Below are 18,654 nucleotides of genomic sequence, written 5' to 3' on the forward strand. Positions count from 1 at the left end.
TTATCAACTCCCATTATCACAGGAAGAGAGGTGAGTACGATACAATGAGATATTTTGAGAGACAAAGAGAGAGAGCAAGAAATAGAGAGGGGGAGAGAGAGAGAGAGAGAGAAAGACCGTATTCATATAGCCTTTATTCCGGTATGCTGTTATAACTTCTATTTTATCAGTTATTATTAATCTCTCACTAACTTATAAATTAAACTTTATCACAGGTATGCCTATATAGGAAACAACCCAGTACATATAGAGGTTCAATATATCCATGGTTTTAGGTATCATCCACTGGGGGTCTTGGGGAATACCTCCCTTGGATAAGTCAAAATTACAGAGACAAAAGGAGACTGGTGGTTGCCAGAAGCCACACAGAGGCGGTTATGAGGAGTTGCTTAATAGGTAAAGTTTAAGTTTTGCAAGATGATATGGATATACTTAACACTACTGAATCAGACACTTTAAAAATGGTTAAGATGGTAAATCTTACGTTATCTGTATTTTACCACGATGAAAACAAAAACAAAAAAAGCCCTGAGACTATGTGACATTTGGTGCTGTCTTTGCAAACTAGTACACGTCACCTCTGGGTGTTCACATTGGTCCGCAAGGGTCTCGGTCATGACTGTGAAACAAAGCATTACCTTAGGCTTGTCCTTCAGCAGCAGAGAAGTCTCAGCTCCCTCAGCTACTAGGGAAAGGCTGGGCTGAGTCATCTTTAGAGCCCCACCCCCTTCTGAAAATCTGTGAGCTTCCACATTCCCCAAGTACCTGTGGAAAGGGCGTGACAAGGTGTGACAAGTTATTACCTCTGCCTTTTCTCAGCAATCCTTAGGATATTGCAGGTTCTGGTAAACCTCTCTGACAGCTCCACGGTTAAACCACATTCCTGTAGGAGGGACCAGGCCCGATCCGGGCCCATAGCCTTAGCTAACAGGAGTGCCACATTCTCCACGTTGATGGGGGAAGGCCCATCATTGAAGTTCCCATTTGGTGACTTCTGGGGGCTTGGCTTTGTGCTCTTGTTCTGTACGAGATGTAGGAGAAGCTTCCATTCCTCCACAGTCTCTGGGATCCAACCTACACACGCAGAAACACACAAATGTTGGCTCTAATGGCTCTTAGCACTCTGCCTGCATACGGGACATGGTCAAAACCATCCTAACACAAAGTTGCTTCTGAACATTTGTTGAGTAATGTACGATAAGGAGAAGTAACAAAATTAGCTCCAAAATTCTTCATTCACCCACTTACTCAGGAATTTCCCAGGTATAGCCTAGGCTAGGCACCCAAGGTGCTGTGCGGGACCAGCCAGACATGATGAGTGCTAACTCTTGTGGAGCTCACAGTCCAGTAAAGGGGGCAGAACCCAGATAAACACAGAAATAAATCTGTACTTATAAACTGGGCCAAGTGTGATAAAGACCAGAGAACCACAGTGCCTGTGTGGCTCGTTCATTAAGCATCTGCCTTTGGCTCAGGTCATGATCCCCGAGTCCTGGGATCGAGTCCCACATTGGGCTCCCTGCTCAGGGGAAGCCTGCTTCTCCCGCGTGCACACTCTCCCAGATAAATAAATGAAATCTTTACTTTAAAAAAAGAAAAGGGGCACCTGGGTGGCTCAGTGGGTTAGGTCTCTGCCTTCAGCTCAGGTCATGATCCCAGGGTCCTGGGATCAAGCCCCACATCAGGGTCTCTGCTCAGCAGGGAGCCTGCTTCCCCCTTCTCTCTGCCTGCCTCTCTGCCTACTTGTTATCTCTGTCTGTCAAATAAATAAAATCTTTAAAAAAAAAAAAAAAAAGATCAGGAAACCATTAGAATGACAGATTTGGGGAAGGATCTGAGAAGGGCTCCATGAGGATGGGACAGGTAAGCAGACAGCTGAAAGACCTGGCAAGCTTAGAGAGCACATGCCTGGGGCTCACATATGGGCAGCTTGAGGTCACAGGGCATCAGGACTAGAAGATGAAGGAAAAAAAAAAAAAAAAAAAAGGAATGCTTCTGGTTGCTATAGGGAAAATAGATTAAATGTGGGAGAGAACAGAAACCAGATGACTAATTCTGAGGTTACCGCAGCCATCTGGGCAAGTAGCTAGGACCAGAGAGCTGGTGGTAGAGCCAAAGGAGGTACACAGACAGGAGATCTACATCTGGCAGTAAAACCAACATGCCTTGAAGCGTGATTAATATGAGTTACAGGGAAACAGAGTGTCAAGAAAAGACCCCCATTTATTACACCAAGGGTAAGAACAGCTGCTATTATTACTTTAACAAAATATTCAGAATCCTTTTATCTGGGCAGAAAGGATTTTTTTTTTTAAGATTTTATTTATTTATTTGACAGACAGAGATCACAAGTAGGCAGAGAGGCAGGCAGAGAGAGAGAGAGGAGGAAGCAGGCTCCCTGCTGAGCAGAGAGCCCAATGCGGGGCTCAATCCCAGGACCCTGGGATCATGACCTGAGCCGAAGGCAGAGGCTTTAACCCACTGAGCCACCCAGGCGCCCCGGGCAGAAAGGATTTTAAGTGATATTTATCTTCTTTATGCTTCCCGAATTTTCAGGTTTTTTTTTTTTTTTTTTATATTTTATTTATTTATTTGACAGAAATCACAAGTAGGCAGAGAGGCAGGCAGAGAGAGGAGGAAGCAGGCTCCCTGTGGAGCAGAGAGCCCGATGCGGGGCTTGATCCCAGGACCCTGGGATCATGACCCGAGCTGAAGGCAGAGGCTTTAACCCACTGAGCCACCCAGGCACCCCTGAATTTTCAGTTTTTATATATAATAAACATCTTGATAGAACTTGAAAAATATAAACCACGCCTATCATAACTGTTCTGGTTATTTTTCAGGAGTGTATCCACGTCTACAGCTCTAGTCCTGCAGAACCACCCAGCCCTCCTCTTCATTTCTGAAACAGAGATGATCTAAGTAATTGTTGTGACAGTTGGGACAACTGAAGCTAACACTTGCCAGTCACTGGCTTCTCTGCCCGGATGGAACTTTCCCTCTCCCACACCAACAGGGCTGAACCAGGCTGTAGGTCACACTGCTGAATGAAGGACCCTGATGTCACGCGGTTGGCATCTTTGCACGGAGGCGAATAAAGCAACACGACAGACTCTCAGGCCTCAGATACCATTATCTAAGCCCGGCCTTCTGATTGCCATTGTATCTAGGCTGGACTGATGAAAATTTAAAAAAAATTTTTTAATTATCTAAATACCTATGAAGCTTAGGAAAAGCTGACTGCCACTCTACTTTAAGTTCATTCTGATGATCTAACATTTGGCTGTGGAAAAGGCAATACGATTCTGAGAAAAGAATCTGAACACAAACTTTAGAGATAATCAGACCTGGGTCTGAACACCTGCTCCACCAGTGGTATGGCTCTGGGGAAACTAACTGTCCTTCCTCGAGGTCTCAGTTGTAACTTCTGTAAAACAGAAATAACAGGAACTATTCCAACAGCTTGTTATCTTACTTAACCAGCAATGAAAAAAGACCTAGTATAGTGCCTAACACAAAGCAGACACTCATTAATAAAAAAAGATGCCTATATTGGGACGCCTGGGTGCTCAGTTGGTTGGGCGGCCGCCTTCGGCTCAGGTCATGATCCCAGCATCCTGGGATCGAGTCCCACATCGGGCTCCTTGCTCAGCGGGGAGTCTGCTTCTCCCTCTGCCTCTGCCTGCCACTCTGTCTGCCTATGCTCACTCTCTCTGACAAATAAATAAATAAAATTTAAAAAAAAAAGATGCCTATAGTTTATTCCTAATTATGATTTTGTGAAACACTAAGTGATATAGATAAGAACAAACAAAATAAATGAAAAAGAACAAACCTGCGGGATGCTTTGGTGGTTCAGTCAGTTAAGCGTTTGCCTTCAGCTTGAGTCATGGTCCCAGGGTCCTGGGATTGAGTCCTGTGAGCAGGGAGCCCGCTTCTCCCTCTACCTCTGCCCCTCCCCTCACTCCTGCTCACTCTTGCTCACTTTCTATCAAATAAATAAAATCTTTAGAAAAAAAGAAAACCAACCAAAAAAACCCCCCCCACACAAAAAAAACAAAACAAAAACAAACATCCACAAATTTGATGGCTAGCTAGAATTACAGAATTACATATGGGATCATCAAAATGTTCACCAAATTTCTTACTGAAAAATCTGCAGTGATTTCTAAAATACTATAACCAAGAGTAACCAGTTGGGATTTACATACCATTGTTCCCTTCCATCAGGCTCATATCATTCAGGCACACAATATTGGTGAAGGCCTCTCTTCTTCTCTCCAGTTCCAAACAAAGAGAAAGATATCCAGACCAGAAACTTTAAAGAGAATAAAGTTGAAGAAAGGAATCAAAACAGTGAATTTATCTGGAGCTATGCTGCCCAATATAGTAGATGCTAGCCACATATGGCTGCTTAAATTTAAATAAAATAAAAAGTCAGTTCTTCAGCTGACCAATCCATATTTTAAGTTTTCAATAGCCACAGTGGCTAGTAGCTACCATATTGGACAACACAGTAGAATAATTCCATCATTACAGACAGCTCTATTAGCCCTGATCTGGAGTATTTAAAAAAGAAAAAAAAAAGAATAAAAGCTAGAGATAAATACTGACATTTTAGGCCAAGCACCAATTATGAAATGTATAATCTTATATACTTCATAAACTTTCAGATTTCTTCCCCAAATATGCAAACTATGGAAGTCTTCCTTGACTCTTCCCCCTCCTTCATTTGCTATACCCATTGTGTCTAAGTCCCACTGCATTTTCCTTCAGAATGTGCTCCTTCTGCTGCCCTACTTACTAATCACCAATTCAGTCGTACCTGAATTACTGCAACAACTTCCTAGCTGGCCCTCCTGTCTCCAACCCTTCTCATGTATGACACCAGAAATGATCTCCAGAAAGCTCCATTTTTATCATGCCATTTTTGTACCCCAAAGTCTAAAAGGTCTCTACTGATAACTAAATTCTTCTGACGAACTGTCAAGGTCCTATATCATCTCATCACCCACCATACCTGGCTAGTCTCATCCCTTATTATCACAGAACAAATATGTATCAAGTACCTACCACTGTCTGAATTAAGGCATTATGAGGAAAAAAGGAAGACACAGGTCCCTATCTCCAAAAGATTATAATCCAGGTGGAGCCATAAGATAACACTGCCAGGCAATAAAGAACTGATATGTGGTACAGACAAAAAGCGATGTCAGTTTCTCATGCCCCTGCCCTCCTCGTCTTGGGCTCCTTTATCAATAAAAATCTTGTCCAGTCTTCAGGGCTTTTACCTCCAAAGTCTCATCTCCTCCTTAAGTTCTTCACCAGCACTTCTACTGGGCACATTCTGATCTCTGGCTTCTCGAGAACCCTGCACCAATTATAAGTCTTATCACACAGTCTGGTGCTTAATTAAATACCATCTAAGTGCCTGAGAACTGGGGCTAGCTAAGGACCAGGGGGAAAGAGAAATTCGCAAGGGCCAGTGTCTTCTACACAAAGAAAAAATACACACAAAATTTAAAAGGCAAAAGATGTTTACTCTACTAGCACTTAAAACAAAAGAAACTTTTCCATAGTAAAGAGAATTCCCAAATGATAAAGCATACCAATTCAAGCCCTTCACTGTAAAGCTATTAATTGAGATGATTCCAATCTTTAACTTCAGCTTCTAAAAAAAATTCTCACTTACCCATGAGACTTACAGATGTCAGTCATTTTCTCTTTGGTTGTAAAATCTGCAGGTAGTTTGATGAGATATAGCATCAGCTGACTGTAGCCCCACGAAGACAAGTGTGAATGAGGCCTGTGAAGTAAAAAGCTCTCAGTAAATGGAATACGAAATACATTCTACAAAATGTTTATTCATTATCTATAGATAAAAACAGAGTTTAATTTTACTTGTTCCATTACTATTGTATTTTTCAAACATTTCTACTTGGCTTTTGAAAAATTAAAAATAGCTATTTTTTTTCTGTACAAATACCTATTTATTTTTTCCTAAGTTTTATTCTTTTTAAAAAAATTTTTCTATGTATATCGGTCACTGACAGGTTTTATTTCCTAATTGTTCTGTAACTACATTCATCTAATTATATATAAATCTCGTTATACATTTTCTCTCACTGTATTCCACTCATCCGAATTTTGGATAACAATTCCTCTTTAGTTTCTCATCATAAATCCTGGATAGGATCAGCTCTGTAAAAAAGCTAAAGGCAGCTAAACTATATTTCTAAGACATGGAAGGCACTAAACACTTTTATAGGACAAAGGCCTTATCACTAGTCTACTGTGGTACTTAAAATTTTGCTGTGGTTCTGCAAACATTTGGTGCTTGCTTGGTTAGATGTCTTTAAAGTTTTGGGCATAGTCTGCTGGTTGACTGAGGTTACTAATCAAAATATTCAAATATGTAATTTTAATTTATGGCAATTCTGTTTCTCCAGTAAAATCAATTACCTATTTTTAAAAATTAGACATTTTTAATTATTCAAAAGCAAAAGAAAGAAGCCTATAATTCATCACTCACAGACAGCCACTGTATGTCATTCTAGACTTTTTGTCTAGGCATATAAGATAGGCACTTAGGGGGCTTTTAAAAAGCTTCTGCTAGGGGCGCCTGGGTGGCTCAGTGGGTTAAAGCCTCTGCCTTCGGCTCAGGTCATGATCCCAGGGTCTTGGGATCAAGCCCTACATTGGGCTCTTTGCTCAGCAGGGAGCCTGCTTCCCTTCCTCTCTGCCTGCCTCTCTGTCTACTTGTGATCTCTCTCTGTCAAATAAATAAATAAAAATCTTTAAAAAAAAAAAAAGCTTCTGCTAGAGGAAAACACAAGGAACATTTCTAATACATTATATGTGCCAATGCATATTTTTTTATGAATAGTTATTTTTTTTAGTCCCAAATCAAGCTATGTCTAGAAATTTCCAGTATGAAAACATGCAATTTTTTTCCTTCTAATATAGACTGAATCGTCAAAGACTCTTAATATAGATCCATGAAAGAGCTTCAGATGGTCAGTTTAACCTGAAATCATGTGCAAAATTATGCAGAGATGTGCATTTTTCTGAAAGGAATCATCAGATCCTTATAAGATCTATAACTCAAAAAATGTTCAGAACCACTAAGAAATACAATTTCATTACTATCATGACTTGAGTCAGTCTCTTCCATAGCTCTCCCTGACGAAAGCCCAGAATGCTGTATGTGACTAGTCGTTCCATTCCAGAAGAAAATCAGAGCTTAGAAAGAGAACTTTTGTACCTAGGGTTTCCTTCATCGTCCATCATGCTTGTGCTTGGGGGAGCATCGTGGGACATGGCCAAAAGCAGCCAATCCAATCTCAAAGACTCTGGTTGTAGAAGGGACTCAAGGAAGGATGGCCTAAAAGAAAGTTGGGGACAAAATCACCAATCTTCACACTGAGAAAGGAGACATAAAATGTGGGAATGTGAAGAAAATGTTATTAGGGGATAAAAATAGTAGATGAAAATGCTCTGCTACAAAATGTCTAGAAATGCAGGTGAAAATCTGACAGCCTTTTAAATGAACAGGTGGGTTCAAGATAATAAAGAAAATGTCCAAGGGCCAAAAAAAAAAAAAAAAAAAAAAAAAAAAAAAAGAGAGAGAGAGAAATAAGGCTAGTATAGCACATGTAAATTAATCAGAGGATAAAAGGGGGTGATGGGGGGGCTGTTGCTAGTTTCAACAACCAAGGGCCATGTGGAAATAGGAAATGAGACCTCGATCTAAAAAAAGGGATAAAGAACTGGAACTGAGATCCACAAAAAGATGAGATCCCACAAAAGCTGGGATATTATCAGTAAAGAGGGGGCAACAAATGCACTCACCAGCCCTGACAACAAAGAAGCTTATCTGCCCTAGCAGAGGACCAGAAGCAGGGCTTTAATTTCATACTAAGAATAAAATCACCTTATTGGTCACCTGAGAATCCCTGAGCAGGGAGGAAGAGAAACATAGTCTGCGCACATTTATGGTGTGCGCGATGGACTGTGACAGAAAGGTAATGACTACAATCACCCTCTTTCATGGTAGGGGCCTCAGCTCCGTGGCAGTTGGCAGTAAAAACATTACAATGGCTTCTACAAGGGAAACAATATCCCGTCAACGCAAAGGGGAATCTGCAAATGTTCTCGCCTTCTCACCGTTGATCTTCAGGCCTTGATTTCACCAGACTGTCTAAGTAGGCCAAAAACTGACCAGGATGATGATGACAAAGTTGCATGACATCCGAAGGCAAGATAGATGGGTAAAATCTGATTAAGGACCGAAGGGCAGATTCTCCAAACCTCTCATACAATCTGCATTTAAAAACAAAACAAGTAAGTCTCCAACTTCAACCGGATGATGTAACTTGGTTACATCATCTAAGCACTTATGAGAAATAAAAATAACAAGAAACTGCCCACCAGGCGACTGAGTAAAACTTTAGAGATTAAGACACAAACAAAAAAATATGTGCTTTATTCATATAAACAACATACACGACAACTTACCGGGTAGCATGAGCAATCAACAAAGGATTGTTAAAGGGGACTGAGTCATTCAATAACTTTATTCTTGTTGGTAGGTCTCCTTCTTCCATCTGTATATATGTAGGATTGGAACTTGCCATTTCTGAAAGATAAAGCACACCCTTTTCCTTTCATCTCATAGCTGTTGAGAATTCAGTTCAACACAATAAACTCACTCATTCAACAATCATTAGTCATGGACCTACTGGGTGCATGGCACAATGTTTAAGCACTGAAGGACTGACAAAAAAGAATAAGACACAAAGCCTACTTTTAAAGACCTTAAGATTAGGGGCACCTGGGTGGCTCAGTGGGTTAAGCCTCTGCCTTCGGCTTGGTCATAATCTCAGGGTCCTGGGATCCAGCCCCACATTGAGCCCCGCATCGGGCTCTCTGCTCAGCCAGGAGCCTGTTTCCCCGCCCTCCACAGCCTGCCTCTCTTGCCTACTTGTGATCTCTAATAAGTAAATAAAATCTTAAAAAAAAATAAAGACCTTAAAATCAAATTGGGAGGCAAAGCACATTGCAATTTTTAAATAAGAACATATAACCAGTAATATAAGCCACTATCACCCTCAAATAAGGATAACATATATTAGTATATATATGTTATACACTAAATCAACAGTGTGTGTGTGTGTCTAACATATATATGTTATATATCTACCATCAAGGCCAAATTTCTCATTTTTCCTAGAACCAGTGCCTGTGCTCGAACTTTTTGGACAAAATAAATTAACTTAAAATTTCACCTATTTTTAATAACCATCCATTATAGCCAGGTCATTTAAAGAAAAGCGTGAGTTATGACCTAGCTAAACTACTTGTAGTTTAAAAACACACACACACACACACAAAAACACACGCACACATGAATCTAAGGTGAGGGCTTTTAAAAAAAGATTTTAAAAAGATTTTAAAGTTGGGTGTAATCTCTACACCCAACGTGCGGCTCGAACTTAGAATCCAGAGATCAAGAGTTTCGAGTTTCATGTTCCACTGACTGAGCCAGCCAGGAGCCTCTGAAATGAGTTTTTCAAAGTAGTTTTCACCTGGCTCTGAAGACAAATCCCCAAGAACAGCTCCAAAAGCTGCTTTCCTTAATTATATCACTAGCAAAAGGGTGGAACCTGTTCAGATCCTCTCTGAAAACCAGACCTTCCATTTCTGATACATGGGTTTTTTAAAATCATTCCACAGTTTCATTATTGTCTATATGACTGTGTCAGGCAGTAAGTACTTGGACAAATTCAGAGAAGGCAGCCAGCATTTAGAGCTGGAGACGAGAGGGCAAGCTTTATAACTGGGTGGGGGCTAAGCCAAACGTCTCCCCCTGAAGTTAAGCAAGCAGCTGCATCACCTCAAAGCACCCAACCCACCGGCTCTCTCCAGCTCTGGTAATAAGTTAACCACTACTCAGGCTGATGAGACTCTCTTCAGGGTTGAGTATGATCACATAAGAGACAGATATTGCAAAGTTCCGCTAAGTAATAACGCGAAACATTTGAACCTAGTGGAAGAGAAATAAATTTTCTTATTTAACATAAAAGTCTACCTCAACTCAGAGAAAGAAACTGAAATCATTTTGTATGCTGTTAACTCTTAAATGTGAACTGAAGCAGAACAATAACCACAGATCATGTTTCTGGAAAACCAGAAGGTCTTTAAGTTTATAAAGACAATATAAAAATCTATAGGTACTTGTGATTGTTAGCTTTTGGTAATGAATGAAAGGTGTGTTTCCAGTCTAAATCAATTATTCCAAAACATGGGACCGTACAGTGGAAAGAGCATACATGGTCTGAGGTACAAAAGCTGGTTTCCACAGGAGGATGACACACACTTTCAGTCAAGTGTGAAATGGAGACTGCTGCCTGTCCACCAAAATCCCTGAAGCAGAAAGACAAGCTATTAGCCCCTACCATTCCTTTCTTTCTAGACACCTGGACAGCTTACATTTCCCACTCTCCTTCACGGGTAGGGAAACCATGTGATAGAATTCTCACCAATGGGACATAAAACACAAGATGTCAGGCACTATAAGATCAGGCCTCTAAGAGGGCACAGCATGTCTGCCCCTTCCACATGCATTCCCTGGGACATGGCAATCCATCCTCAATCACAAGCCCAAAGGAAGACAGAGTTCAAAGAAATGATAGAAACTTTGAACCCTGGATTACCCACATGGAAGAGAGCTTCCCACTCACCTGGAACCTGTCCTGGAGTGACAGGAGCAAGAAATAAACTTCTACTGTATCTGAGTTATTAGGAGATATTTACTCAGCAATTCAGCCTACTCAACTATTACAATCTCTCTCTACCTCCGTTTCTTCCCCCGTTAAATGGAATAACACCATCTACTCTGAAGACATTTATAAGGAAGAAATGAGATGATGCCTATTGAAATATTTATACCTGACACACAGTAAGTACTCAATAAATGGCATAGATTATCTCTGCATTAGTAAGTTACATAAAGGATTTTGTTTTTCTATTTATACATTTATAAAACATTTTACAGTAAACCCAACTTCTTCAACACTGCTATGTACATTTTTTGAGTATGACTGAGCATGAAATAAAATGAATTTCTTATTAATACCATTGCAAATGAAATCAATGTTTGAAGAACTATTAAAAATTAAATTGAGTGGGAAACAGAAGGGTTGGCCAGAATAGAAGTGATTTTGTACTTCACTCTTTTTCTTTAAATGTGAACATGCTAAGATGCTATTGTGCTCTGTACTAATTTCTATTTGATAAGGCAATCTGATTATTACCTTTCAGTCCTTCAATAAAAGTATCCCAAACACAAGGACTGTTAGCGTAACTAAGCTTGATACTCTCCTTTGCTCTTTTCAAGTCCAGGAGAAAAAAATACTTCTTTATGAACTGGCAAGCCAGACTTTCAGGACAGTACTGTTGTGAAGTGTGGTCCACATGTCCACTTGCGCTTTTGGTCTCAGGATTCAATACATTCAATTCCAAACACAACGTTGTCAATTCAGCCAGGTCCTTCTGAAGACAGCTGGCTATGCTGCACGGAGAACATACTTGGAAAAGGTCAACCAAGGGCTCCCTCGGACTATTTGTAGATTCACACGCTGTTGGATCAACATTTTCTTCATTGCCTAAAGAGTCCCCCTTTTCTTTTTCACTGTTTTCATCTAACATTTCCTTTTCTGACTCTTCAAATGACAGCATATCCTGGTTTGATGTCATGGATGAGTTGCCAGTATCTGAAATAACTGTAAAGTCCTTCGTGGCAAATGTTTTTTCTAACTGCGAGAGCCACTCCTGTAAGATCATCCTCAGAGACGTGGGTTCAAACAAAACCAGTGGGTCCTCTAGCTTGGTCCTGTGCGAGACAGACAAATATGAAATTTATGCCCCATGTGTTTTTTTATATATTTTTAAAGATTTTATTTATTTATTTGACACAGAGAGATCACAAGTAGGCAGAGAGGCAGGGAGAGGGAGAAGCAGGTTCCCCACTGAGCAGAGAGCCTGACGCGGGCTTGTTCCCAGGACCCTGAGATCATGACCCAAGCTGAAGGCAGATGCCCAACTGAGCCACCCCGGCATCCCACGCTCCATGTGTTTTTTTTAAAACACATTATTTCATGCTAAACAAACCTACTGGATGAAACATTTCTTAGGAATAAATGTTACTTTTCAACTCTTCAACAATTATCTCAGCAAGATGACAATACAGAGAGTGCTAACTTTAATACTAATTGTTGAATTTCAATTGCAAATGAGACTACCTCTGCCCCACACGGTCTCAGAACCACTACCGATGACCTCAAAGTCATTCCCATTCATTAGAAAACTCTCTCATTCATAAATACTCACATTGCTTCTGCTGTTGCTACTTTGAGCTCTTGGAGCTTGTCTTCTTCCAGAGGTTGACTAATTACTTCTTTTTTGCCCCTAGAAAAGTATGAAAAGAGTTAGAGGGGATTAGCGCATCCTTAAACAAATGTTTCTAAGTGCTTACTAAGTGGCAAGTATTGTACTTAATATTAATATTACAAGACACAAACAGAGGAGTATTAAAAAATGGTCTATGGCTTCAAGATGAGTAAGGTTTAGTGAGAAAGAAAGGTATGCAAACAACTAACTACAAATGAGAATAAAGCAAATCCGAAGAGCAACACAAACATTGTGCTATTAACGCACAATGAAAGCAATTATTATTCTGAGGAGGCAATCAAAGGATGCCTTCCCCTGGAGGCAGTTTGTGAGTTCAGAAGAATAATGGGGGTGGGGAGGGAGGATAGTGCAGGTGAAAGAAAGAAAGGTAGTGAAGTATCCCCACCCAGCGCTCTGACAGGACTGGAATTTACAGCACTTGGAACGATGTGGCTGGAAATGAGGCTGGAAAGGGGGGGCTAAGGTCACACTGAGGGCTCCTTTCAAGGCCACAGCTATAGTTGTACTGTTTTTCCGATATATATATGGATTCGCCAAACTCTTCTGTTTCATCTGACTGTCTACATACACTGGGCCTGTGGGGCTCTCAATCCCTGGGTAAGTGCTGAGCCTGCATGCTTCTAATGCTCAGATCCCCTGAATTATGTGTTAAGGCAGAGACCAGATGGACACACTTCACACTGTGCCAGAGCAAGGGCTCTGCTACAACTCCATTCATAATGAAGACGCCACCAGCATACCCTAAGAAGGTTCATGACAAGACCAAAATGCACTACAGGCCAGAGAGCATTAGTGACTTAGCCAAGGTCACATACTAGTCAGAAGCACAGAGCCTTGATCATTGGTCATCCTCTTAATCTAATACTCTAACATCCCAGAAGTTTGAAGAGATTTGGAGGTTGGGAGTTTATGCAGGGCAAAGATGAAAGAGGTACTAAATTAAAACTCTCTCAAAAGATGTGCTATGGAGGGGGTGCCTAGGTGGCTCAGTCAGCTGAGCACCTGCCTTCAGCTTGGGTCATGTTCCCAGGGTCCTGGGATGGAGCCCCGCACCAGCTTCCTTGCTCTACAGGGAGCCTGCTTCTCCCTCTCCCTTTGCCTATCACTCTCCCTTCTTACGCACCCCCCTCCCCATGTCAAATAAATAAATAAAACCTTTAAAAAAAAAAAATGACTCATGTCATTTTCTAACACTTACTTAATGGTATTCACATTTTTTATGAGCTACACAATCTATAATGAACAGGGTTATATGTGTGCCTTCTCAATAGCACAGAGTCTAAGCCTTTCTTCAAAAAGACAGCTGAGTCCTCTAGAATTTACCCAGATATATAGGCAAGAGCTTACTCAGTGTCGTCTTCCTTTGGGTAGGTGACTAGACTCATCTCCTCTTCACATAACTGCTCCTCACCTCTGGGTTCTGGTCTTATTTTCAGATCAGGGCTTGTATGAAGGGTGCCAATCTTCTCAGTAGTTTTACGTACAAAACTAGAAACGCTGGAAGTCAAATACCAAAAAACGAATATGAAAAAAACCTCATTACTCCCCAAAACAAAAAATTCAGTACCTGAGTGCTCTGTTCCTGTTAGTCCTAGAAAGGCAATCTGGACTTAATAAAGACTATGCTTATAGTAACTTCCCTAATCAACCACAAATTTCATATAAGGCCCACATAAAATTTACAGTATAGTAAGGAGTCACTTCTTTTACTAAACTGCTTTGATTTGGTGCTAAAGGAAACGTCTTTAACTCCAGCTATGTCTACATGGTTTCTGTCAACTTAGGCAAAGGAGGCCATGTGATCACCTGCCCCATTCTGGCCAGAGAAATAATAAAATTTCTCCATGAGACTCAGTGGCTAACTAGTCACAACATATCCTCCAAGGATAAGCAAAACTGCAGCTGGTAAGTGAATCACTACATTATACATCTGAAACTAATAGGACACTGTATGTTAATTATACTAGAATTAAAGTTAAAATTAAAAAAAAAAAAAACATAAAATTGTATCCAGGGAGACTCAGATAAGCAGTTAAGAAGCTTTACAAAATCTAATAAAATTAAAAAAAAAAAAAAGAAGCTTTACAAAATCTTTTCTCTCAAACTCAAGTGCCAATTCTAGGCCCATAGAGTAGTGAGAAAGACCTCCAAAGAGTCTCCAATTCTGAGCCTAAACTGAGAAAGGATCAAGAGATGAATAACGATATATGGAAACTGTTCCTATCAGGGAAAAGGAAAACAACAGATTTTTCAAACTTTTGCTCTGTCTCTTGGGTGGAGAGCACATTTTAAAACAACTCAAACATCCAACTACTCAAAGAGGAAAGCTACATTGCCCAAGATGGAAATGAGAAGTTAATAGCCTCGATAAGAGTTTATATGAGAAATAACCTAGAGACTTTGTTTTTTTTTTCTCATTGAAAATGTCTTTCCAGGCGCACCTGGGTGGTTCAGTCGGTTAACCATCAGCCTTCTGCTTGGTTCAATATCCCAGGGTCCTGGGACCAAGCTCCTAATCTTTGCATAGGTATCAGACTCCCCGCTCAGTAGGGAGTCTGCTTCTCCGTCTACCTCTGCCCCTCCACTTGTACCCCCCACCCCATACCACTCCCACTCCCAGCTCTCTCTCACTCAGGTGCATTCTCTCTCTCAAATAAATAAAACCCTTTTTAAAAATAAATAATTTTAAAAATGTCTTTCCATTCTCAGCACAAAAGCACCTAACGTAACAACTGAAGGGAAGCAAGAAACGGGATTCTGTGACAGGACTAACGTACCTTTCCTTGACAGCCTGAAGAGACACAAGAGGAGATGGAGAACGAAATGAAAGCGGAATGCTGAAGGGGAGAAAAGTTTCATTCTTATCTGTCTCAGATGTCCCGGGAACATGGGAAACACTGTCTGATAAATGGAATGGGGGGGGACAAAGAAACAAAATTTAATCATTTAAATCTTTAAAAAAATTTCTGAAATGAATAAACCAAAGGAAATGAAGGGTTCCATACCAAATCACAACTGACCCAGATACAAATGAGCAGAACACAAGTTTACAAGATGCATGGGATGGTCCACATATAAAACACTTAGGCAGGTACCTTCATTTTCCTACTAACCCTGAATCCCCGTAAGTCAAAAAGGAAGGTTTACAGTCTCTATTATCTCTTCTCAACAGTTCAGTCACAGGAATATTTGAACATCGAAAAGTGAAGGCAATAGCCCCCAAAACTGTAGTAATTTTTCATTCCTGATGGAAAATAATTTGGTTAGTCAAGATAAAACTGTTCTACTCCACTGGTTAATGACCTTCTTTAACTTTTCCAGGACTCTGATGCATGATCAAAATTAGGGACTGTATCAACATTAACCTAAACAGGAGGGGGGAAAACACAACTAAACATAAACCCATTCTTCCAGTGGCAAGTAGATCTACATGGAAAGTCTATCAACATAATAAAAATTATTAACTCCACACAGAAAACTTGATGCACAAGTTAATCCTGGCAAATAGAAGTCACAGAAAATAACTACTTCCTGTCAGCAACCAACAAAACACGTCATCATTACCTTCATTTCCGTGTGAGCCCCAACACTGATCTGGTGGGTCCTCTTCTTGATGTGAGGCAAATTCTTTGAGTCTCTCATCTTCTGAGAGGGTTTGGCTATGAAGCGAACAAGAATCTTCATCTGACTGACTGCCTCTTCTACTACTAATGATACGATAAATACCAGAGTCCAAGATGCTGAAACTTTCCTAAAAATAAGAAGAACCCCCCAAAAAATCAAAGTGAAACTTTACTTTTTAACACAAAAATGTTTTTTTTAAGAGAACAACCAACACAAGTAGGTAGCAAGTCAGTAACAATGATAGGTTGTTTTAAGATTTTATTTATTTGACACAGACAGAGATCACAAGTAGGCAGAGAGGCAGGCAGAGAGGGAGGGGGAAGCAGGCTCCCCACTGAGCAGAGAGCCCGATGCGGGGCTCAGACCCAGGACCCTGAGATCATGACCTGAGCTAAAGGCAGATGCCCAACAACTGAGCCACCCAGGCACCCCAACAATTTTGGTTTAAAAGAACCAGCTGGCGAGCAAGGTTTAGGTCCCTGGCCTCTGGCTCACACTCACACACTGCCATGTTTCCCTAGCTTGCGTCCATGAATCCCAGCAGTGAGAACGGGGCTGCAGGGACATAACCCTGAACTGCACTATGACTCCAATTGCTCTAAAGCATCACAGATTAGGAGTAACTGAACTTGTACTGGAGGCTATAGGAGGTACGTCGGGAAACAGAACATAATAAATAAATGATGATGAAACAAAATATGGCTCCAACACACACCTAAATGGCTGCTTCAGGAGGGCCGCCCAACAACTGAAAGAAAGCCTCGTCTTGGCACCCCTCCCCCCGCCCCAAATCTACTATATGGAAAGGAAGATAAGCTCTGGGATCTGAAGAGATATGTGCGTACAACCTAAGGAAGAGAAACCTTACTGTGCAGATAGACCTTCTAAAAAGTAAAAATACCTACATGTGACGAAATGGAGCTTCTTCTACTGCTGCAAGCTGAATCCAAAGGCTCGAATTTTAAGATCAATTCTTCCAGCTGAGAAATAAGATCACTGTAGGTTGCGACGTCCAGCTGAGACTTCAAATGCTCCAATTTATCTACAGTCAAAGATTTTCTTCCCTAATGAAAGGGTAAGCAGAAACCAAATAGAACAGCTTACTACTTATAACTAAGTCTAAATTCAATGGCCAATATGCTGAAAAATGTCTAACAGAGACCATAAAACCTCAAAGGTGCTTTAAAAACGTTTAATAAGCTCAAGAAAGACTTAATGGGAATTATCTTAGGAATTAAGAATTAAGAGTCACCATACACACAATCAACCCCCTTAAAACAAGGCCTGAAATTCAACGAAGTTTCTGAGAAAATGCAATTTTTTTTCTTCAGTGGGAAGTATACCCTTTTTCTTACCCACCACCCACATCTAGATTTGTCTGGCAAGATTCCATTAGGGATTTATTGCTGCTTCATCTGTAGGTCATACAGACAGGGCTAATGAAGACAGGCAACTTTGCAGCCCACTCTTGTAAACTAGTGCAGTTCCAACAACCCAGGTGAACAGGTAAGCACTCTGACTCACTCTGCTGGCAATAATAGAATTTTGGAAAAGACAGCAAGTGCGAGCAGCCAGGTTCCACAGGCCTCTCCTCAGCAGGCGTTCCACACAGCGTTCCACAGACAACAGAGAAAGATGTGAGACTTTCCCGCTGAGGTGCAGACAGAACAGCTCATTCTTGCAGACAGCTACATCCTGAAGATCTACAAAACCCACAGGGGTGAACACACAGAAGGTTAACCACATACTCCTTCTCCATGTTGGTAAGGATGGAAATTATTCTAATAAATTCATTTTTTTTTTAAATTTTATTTATCTGACAGACAGAGATCACAAGTAGGCAGAGAGGCAGGCAGAGAGAGAGAGGAGGAAGCAGGCTCCCTGCTGAGCAGGGAGCCCGATGCAGGGCTCGATCCCAGGACCCTGGGATCATGACCTGAGCCGAAGGCAGAGGCTTTAACCCACTGAGCCACCCAGGCGCCCCAATAAATTCATTTTTTATATTGAGTTTGGCTTGCCTGAATTTCATTGCTATTATACTTGCAATTCAATGAAGACATATTTTAGACACTTCTAGAAAGATCAAAAACAAAAACACATCTCTCTTCTCTAAATTTCTATGTGAAAGATGCTACTTTCTAAACAAAACACATGAGCAAAGGAAAAAGAGAAAGAAACCAAGAAACAGACTCTTAACTACAGAGAACAAACTGATGGTCGCCGGGGGGGGGGGGGGGGGATGGGAGAAATGGGTGGTGGGGATTGAGGAGGGCAATTGTCGTGGTGAGCACAGGGTGATGTACAGAACTGCTGAACCACTATATTGTACAGCTGAAAACAGATTAAACTGCTTGTTAACTCTACCGGAATTAAAAATAGTAATGGTATGGTTTCGCTTACTTGTGGAGCATAAGGAATAACATGGAGGGCATTGGGAGAAGGAGAGGAGAAGTGAGTTGGGGGAAATCAGAGGGAGAGACAAACCATGAGAGACTGTGGACTCTGAGAAACAAGCTGAGGGTTTTGGAGGGGCAGGGGGTGGGGGGTTGGGTGAGCCTG

The 18,654-nt window shown here is 41.0% G+C and overlaps 1 protein-coding gene across 4 annotated transcripts in view; it reads right to left on the minus strand.

Moving 5' to 3' along the window:
- HPS5 (HPS5 biogenesis of lysosomal organelles complex 2 subunit 2) overlaps positions 1 to 18,654 on the minus strand; it is a 42,589-nt gene that overhangs the window by 2,671 nt on the left and 21,264 nt on the right. Inside the window, exons 9-21 of one of the 4 annotated variants that reach the window (XM_047690396.1) lie at positions 17,620 to 17,798; positions 17,001 to 17,159; positions 16,036 to 16,222; positions 15,249 to 15,372; positions 13,819 to 13,968; positions 12,391 to 12,468; positions 11,316 to 11,893; positions 8,518 to 8,638; positions 8,167 to 8,322; positions 7,265 to 7,384; positions 5,693 to 5,806; positions 4,212 to 4,318; positions 804 to 1,074 (exon numbers count right to left, since the gene is read on the minus strand). In XM_047690396.1, the coding sequence (XP_047546352.1) occupies positions 804 to 1,074; positions 4,212 to 4,318; positions 5,693 to 5,806; positions 7,265 to 7,384; positions 8,167 to 8,322; positions 8,518 to 8,638; positions 11,316 to 11,893; positions 12,391 to 12,468; positions 13,819 to 13,968; positions 15,249 to 15,372; positions 16,036 to 16,222; positions 17,001 to 17,159; positions 17,620 to 17,798 (2,344 nt within the window). Of the gene's footprint in view, positions 1 to 803; positions 1,075 to 2,756; positions 2,903 to 2,946; positions 3,428 to 4,211; positions 4,319 to 5,692; positions 5,807 to 7,264; positions 7,385 to 8,158; positions 8,323 to 8,517; positions 8,639 to 11,315; positions 11,894 to 12,390; positions 12,469 to 13,818; positions 13,969 to 15,248; positions 15,373 to 16,035; positions 16,223 to 17,000; positions 17,160 to 17,619; positions 17,799 to 18,654 lie in introns of those variants that run through there. The other 3 variants (XM_047690398.1, XM_047690399.1, XM_047690400.1) reach the window with 3 other exon arrangements.

This window comes from Lutra lutra, chromosome 10 (genome assembly GCF_902655055.1).
Source record: "Lutra lutra chromosome 10, mLutLut1.2, whole genome shotgun sequence".
NCBI lineage: Eukaryota > Metazoa > Chordata > Mammalia > Carnivora > Mustelidae > Lutra > Lutra lutra.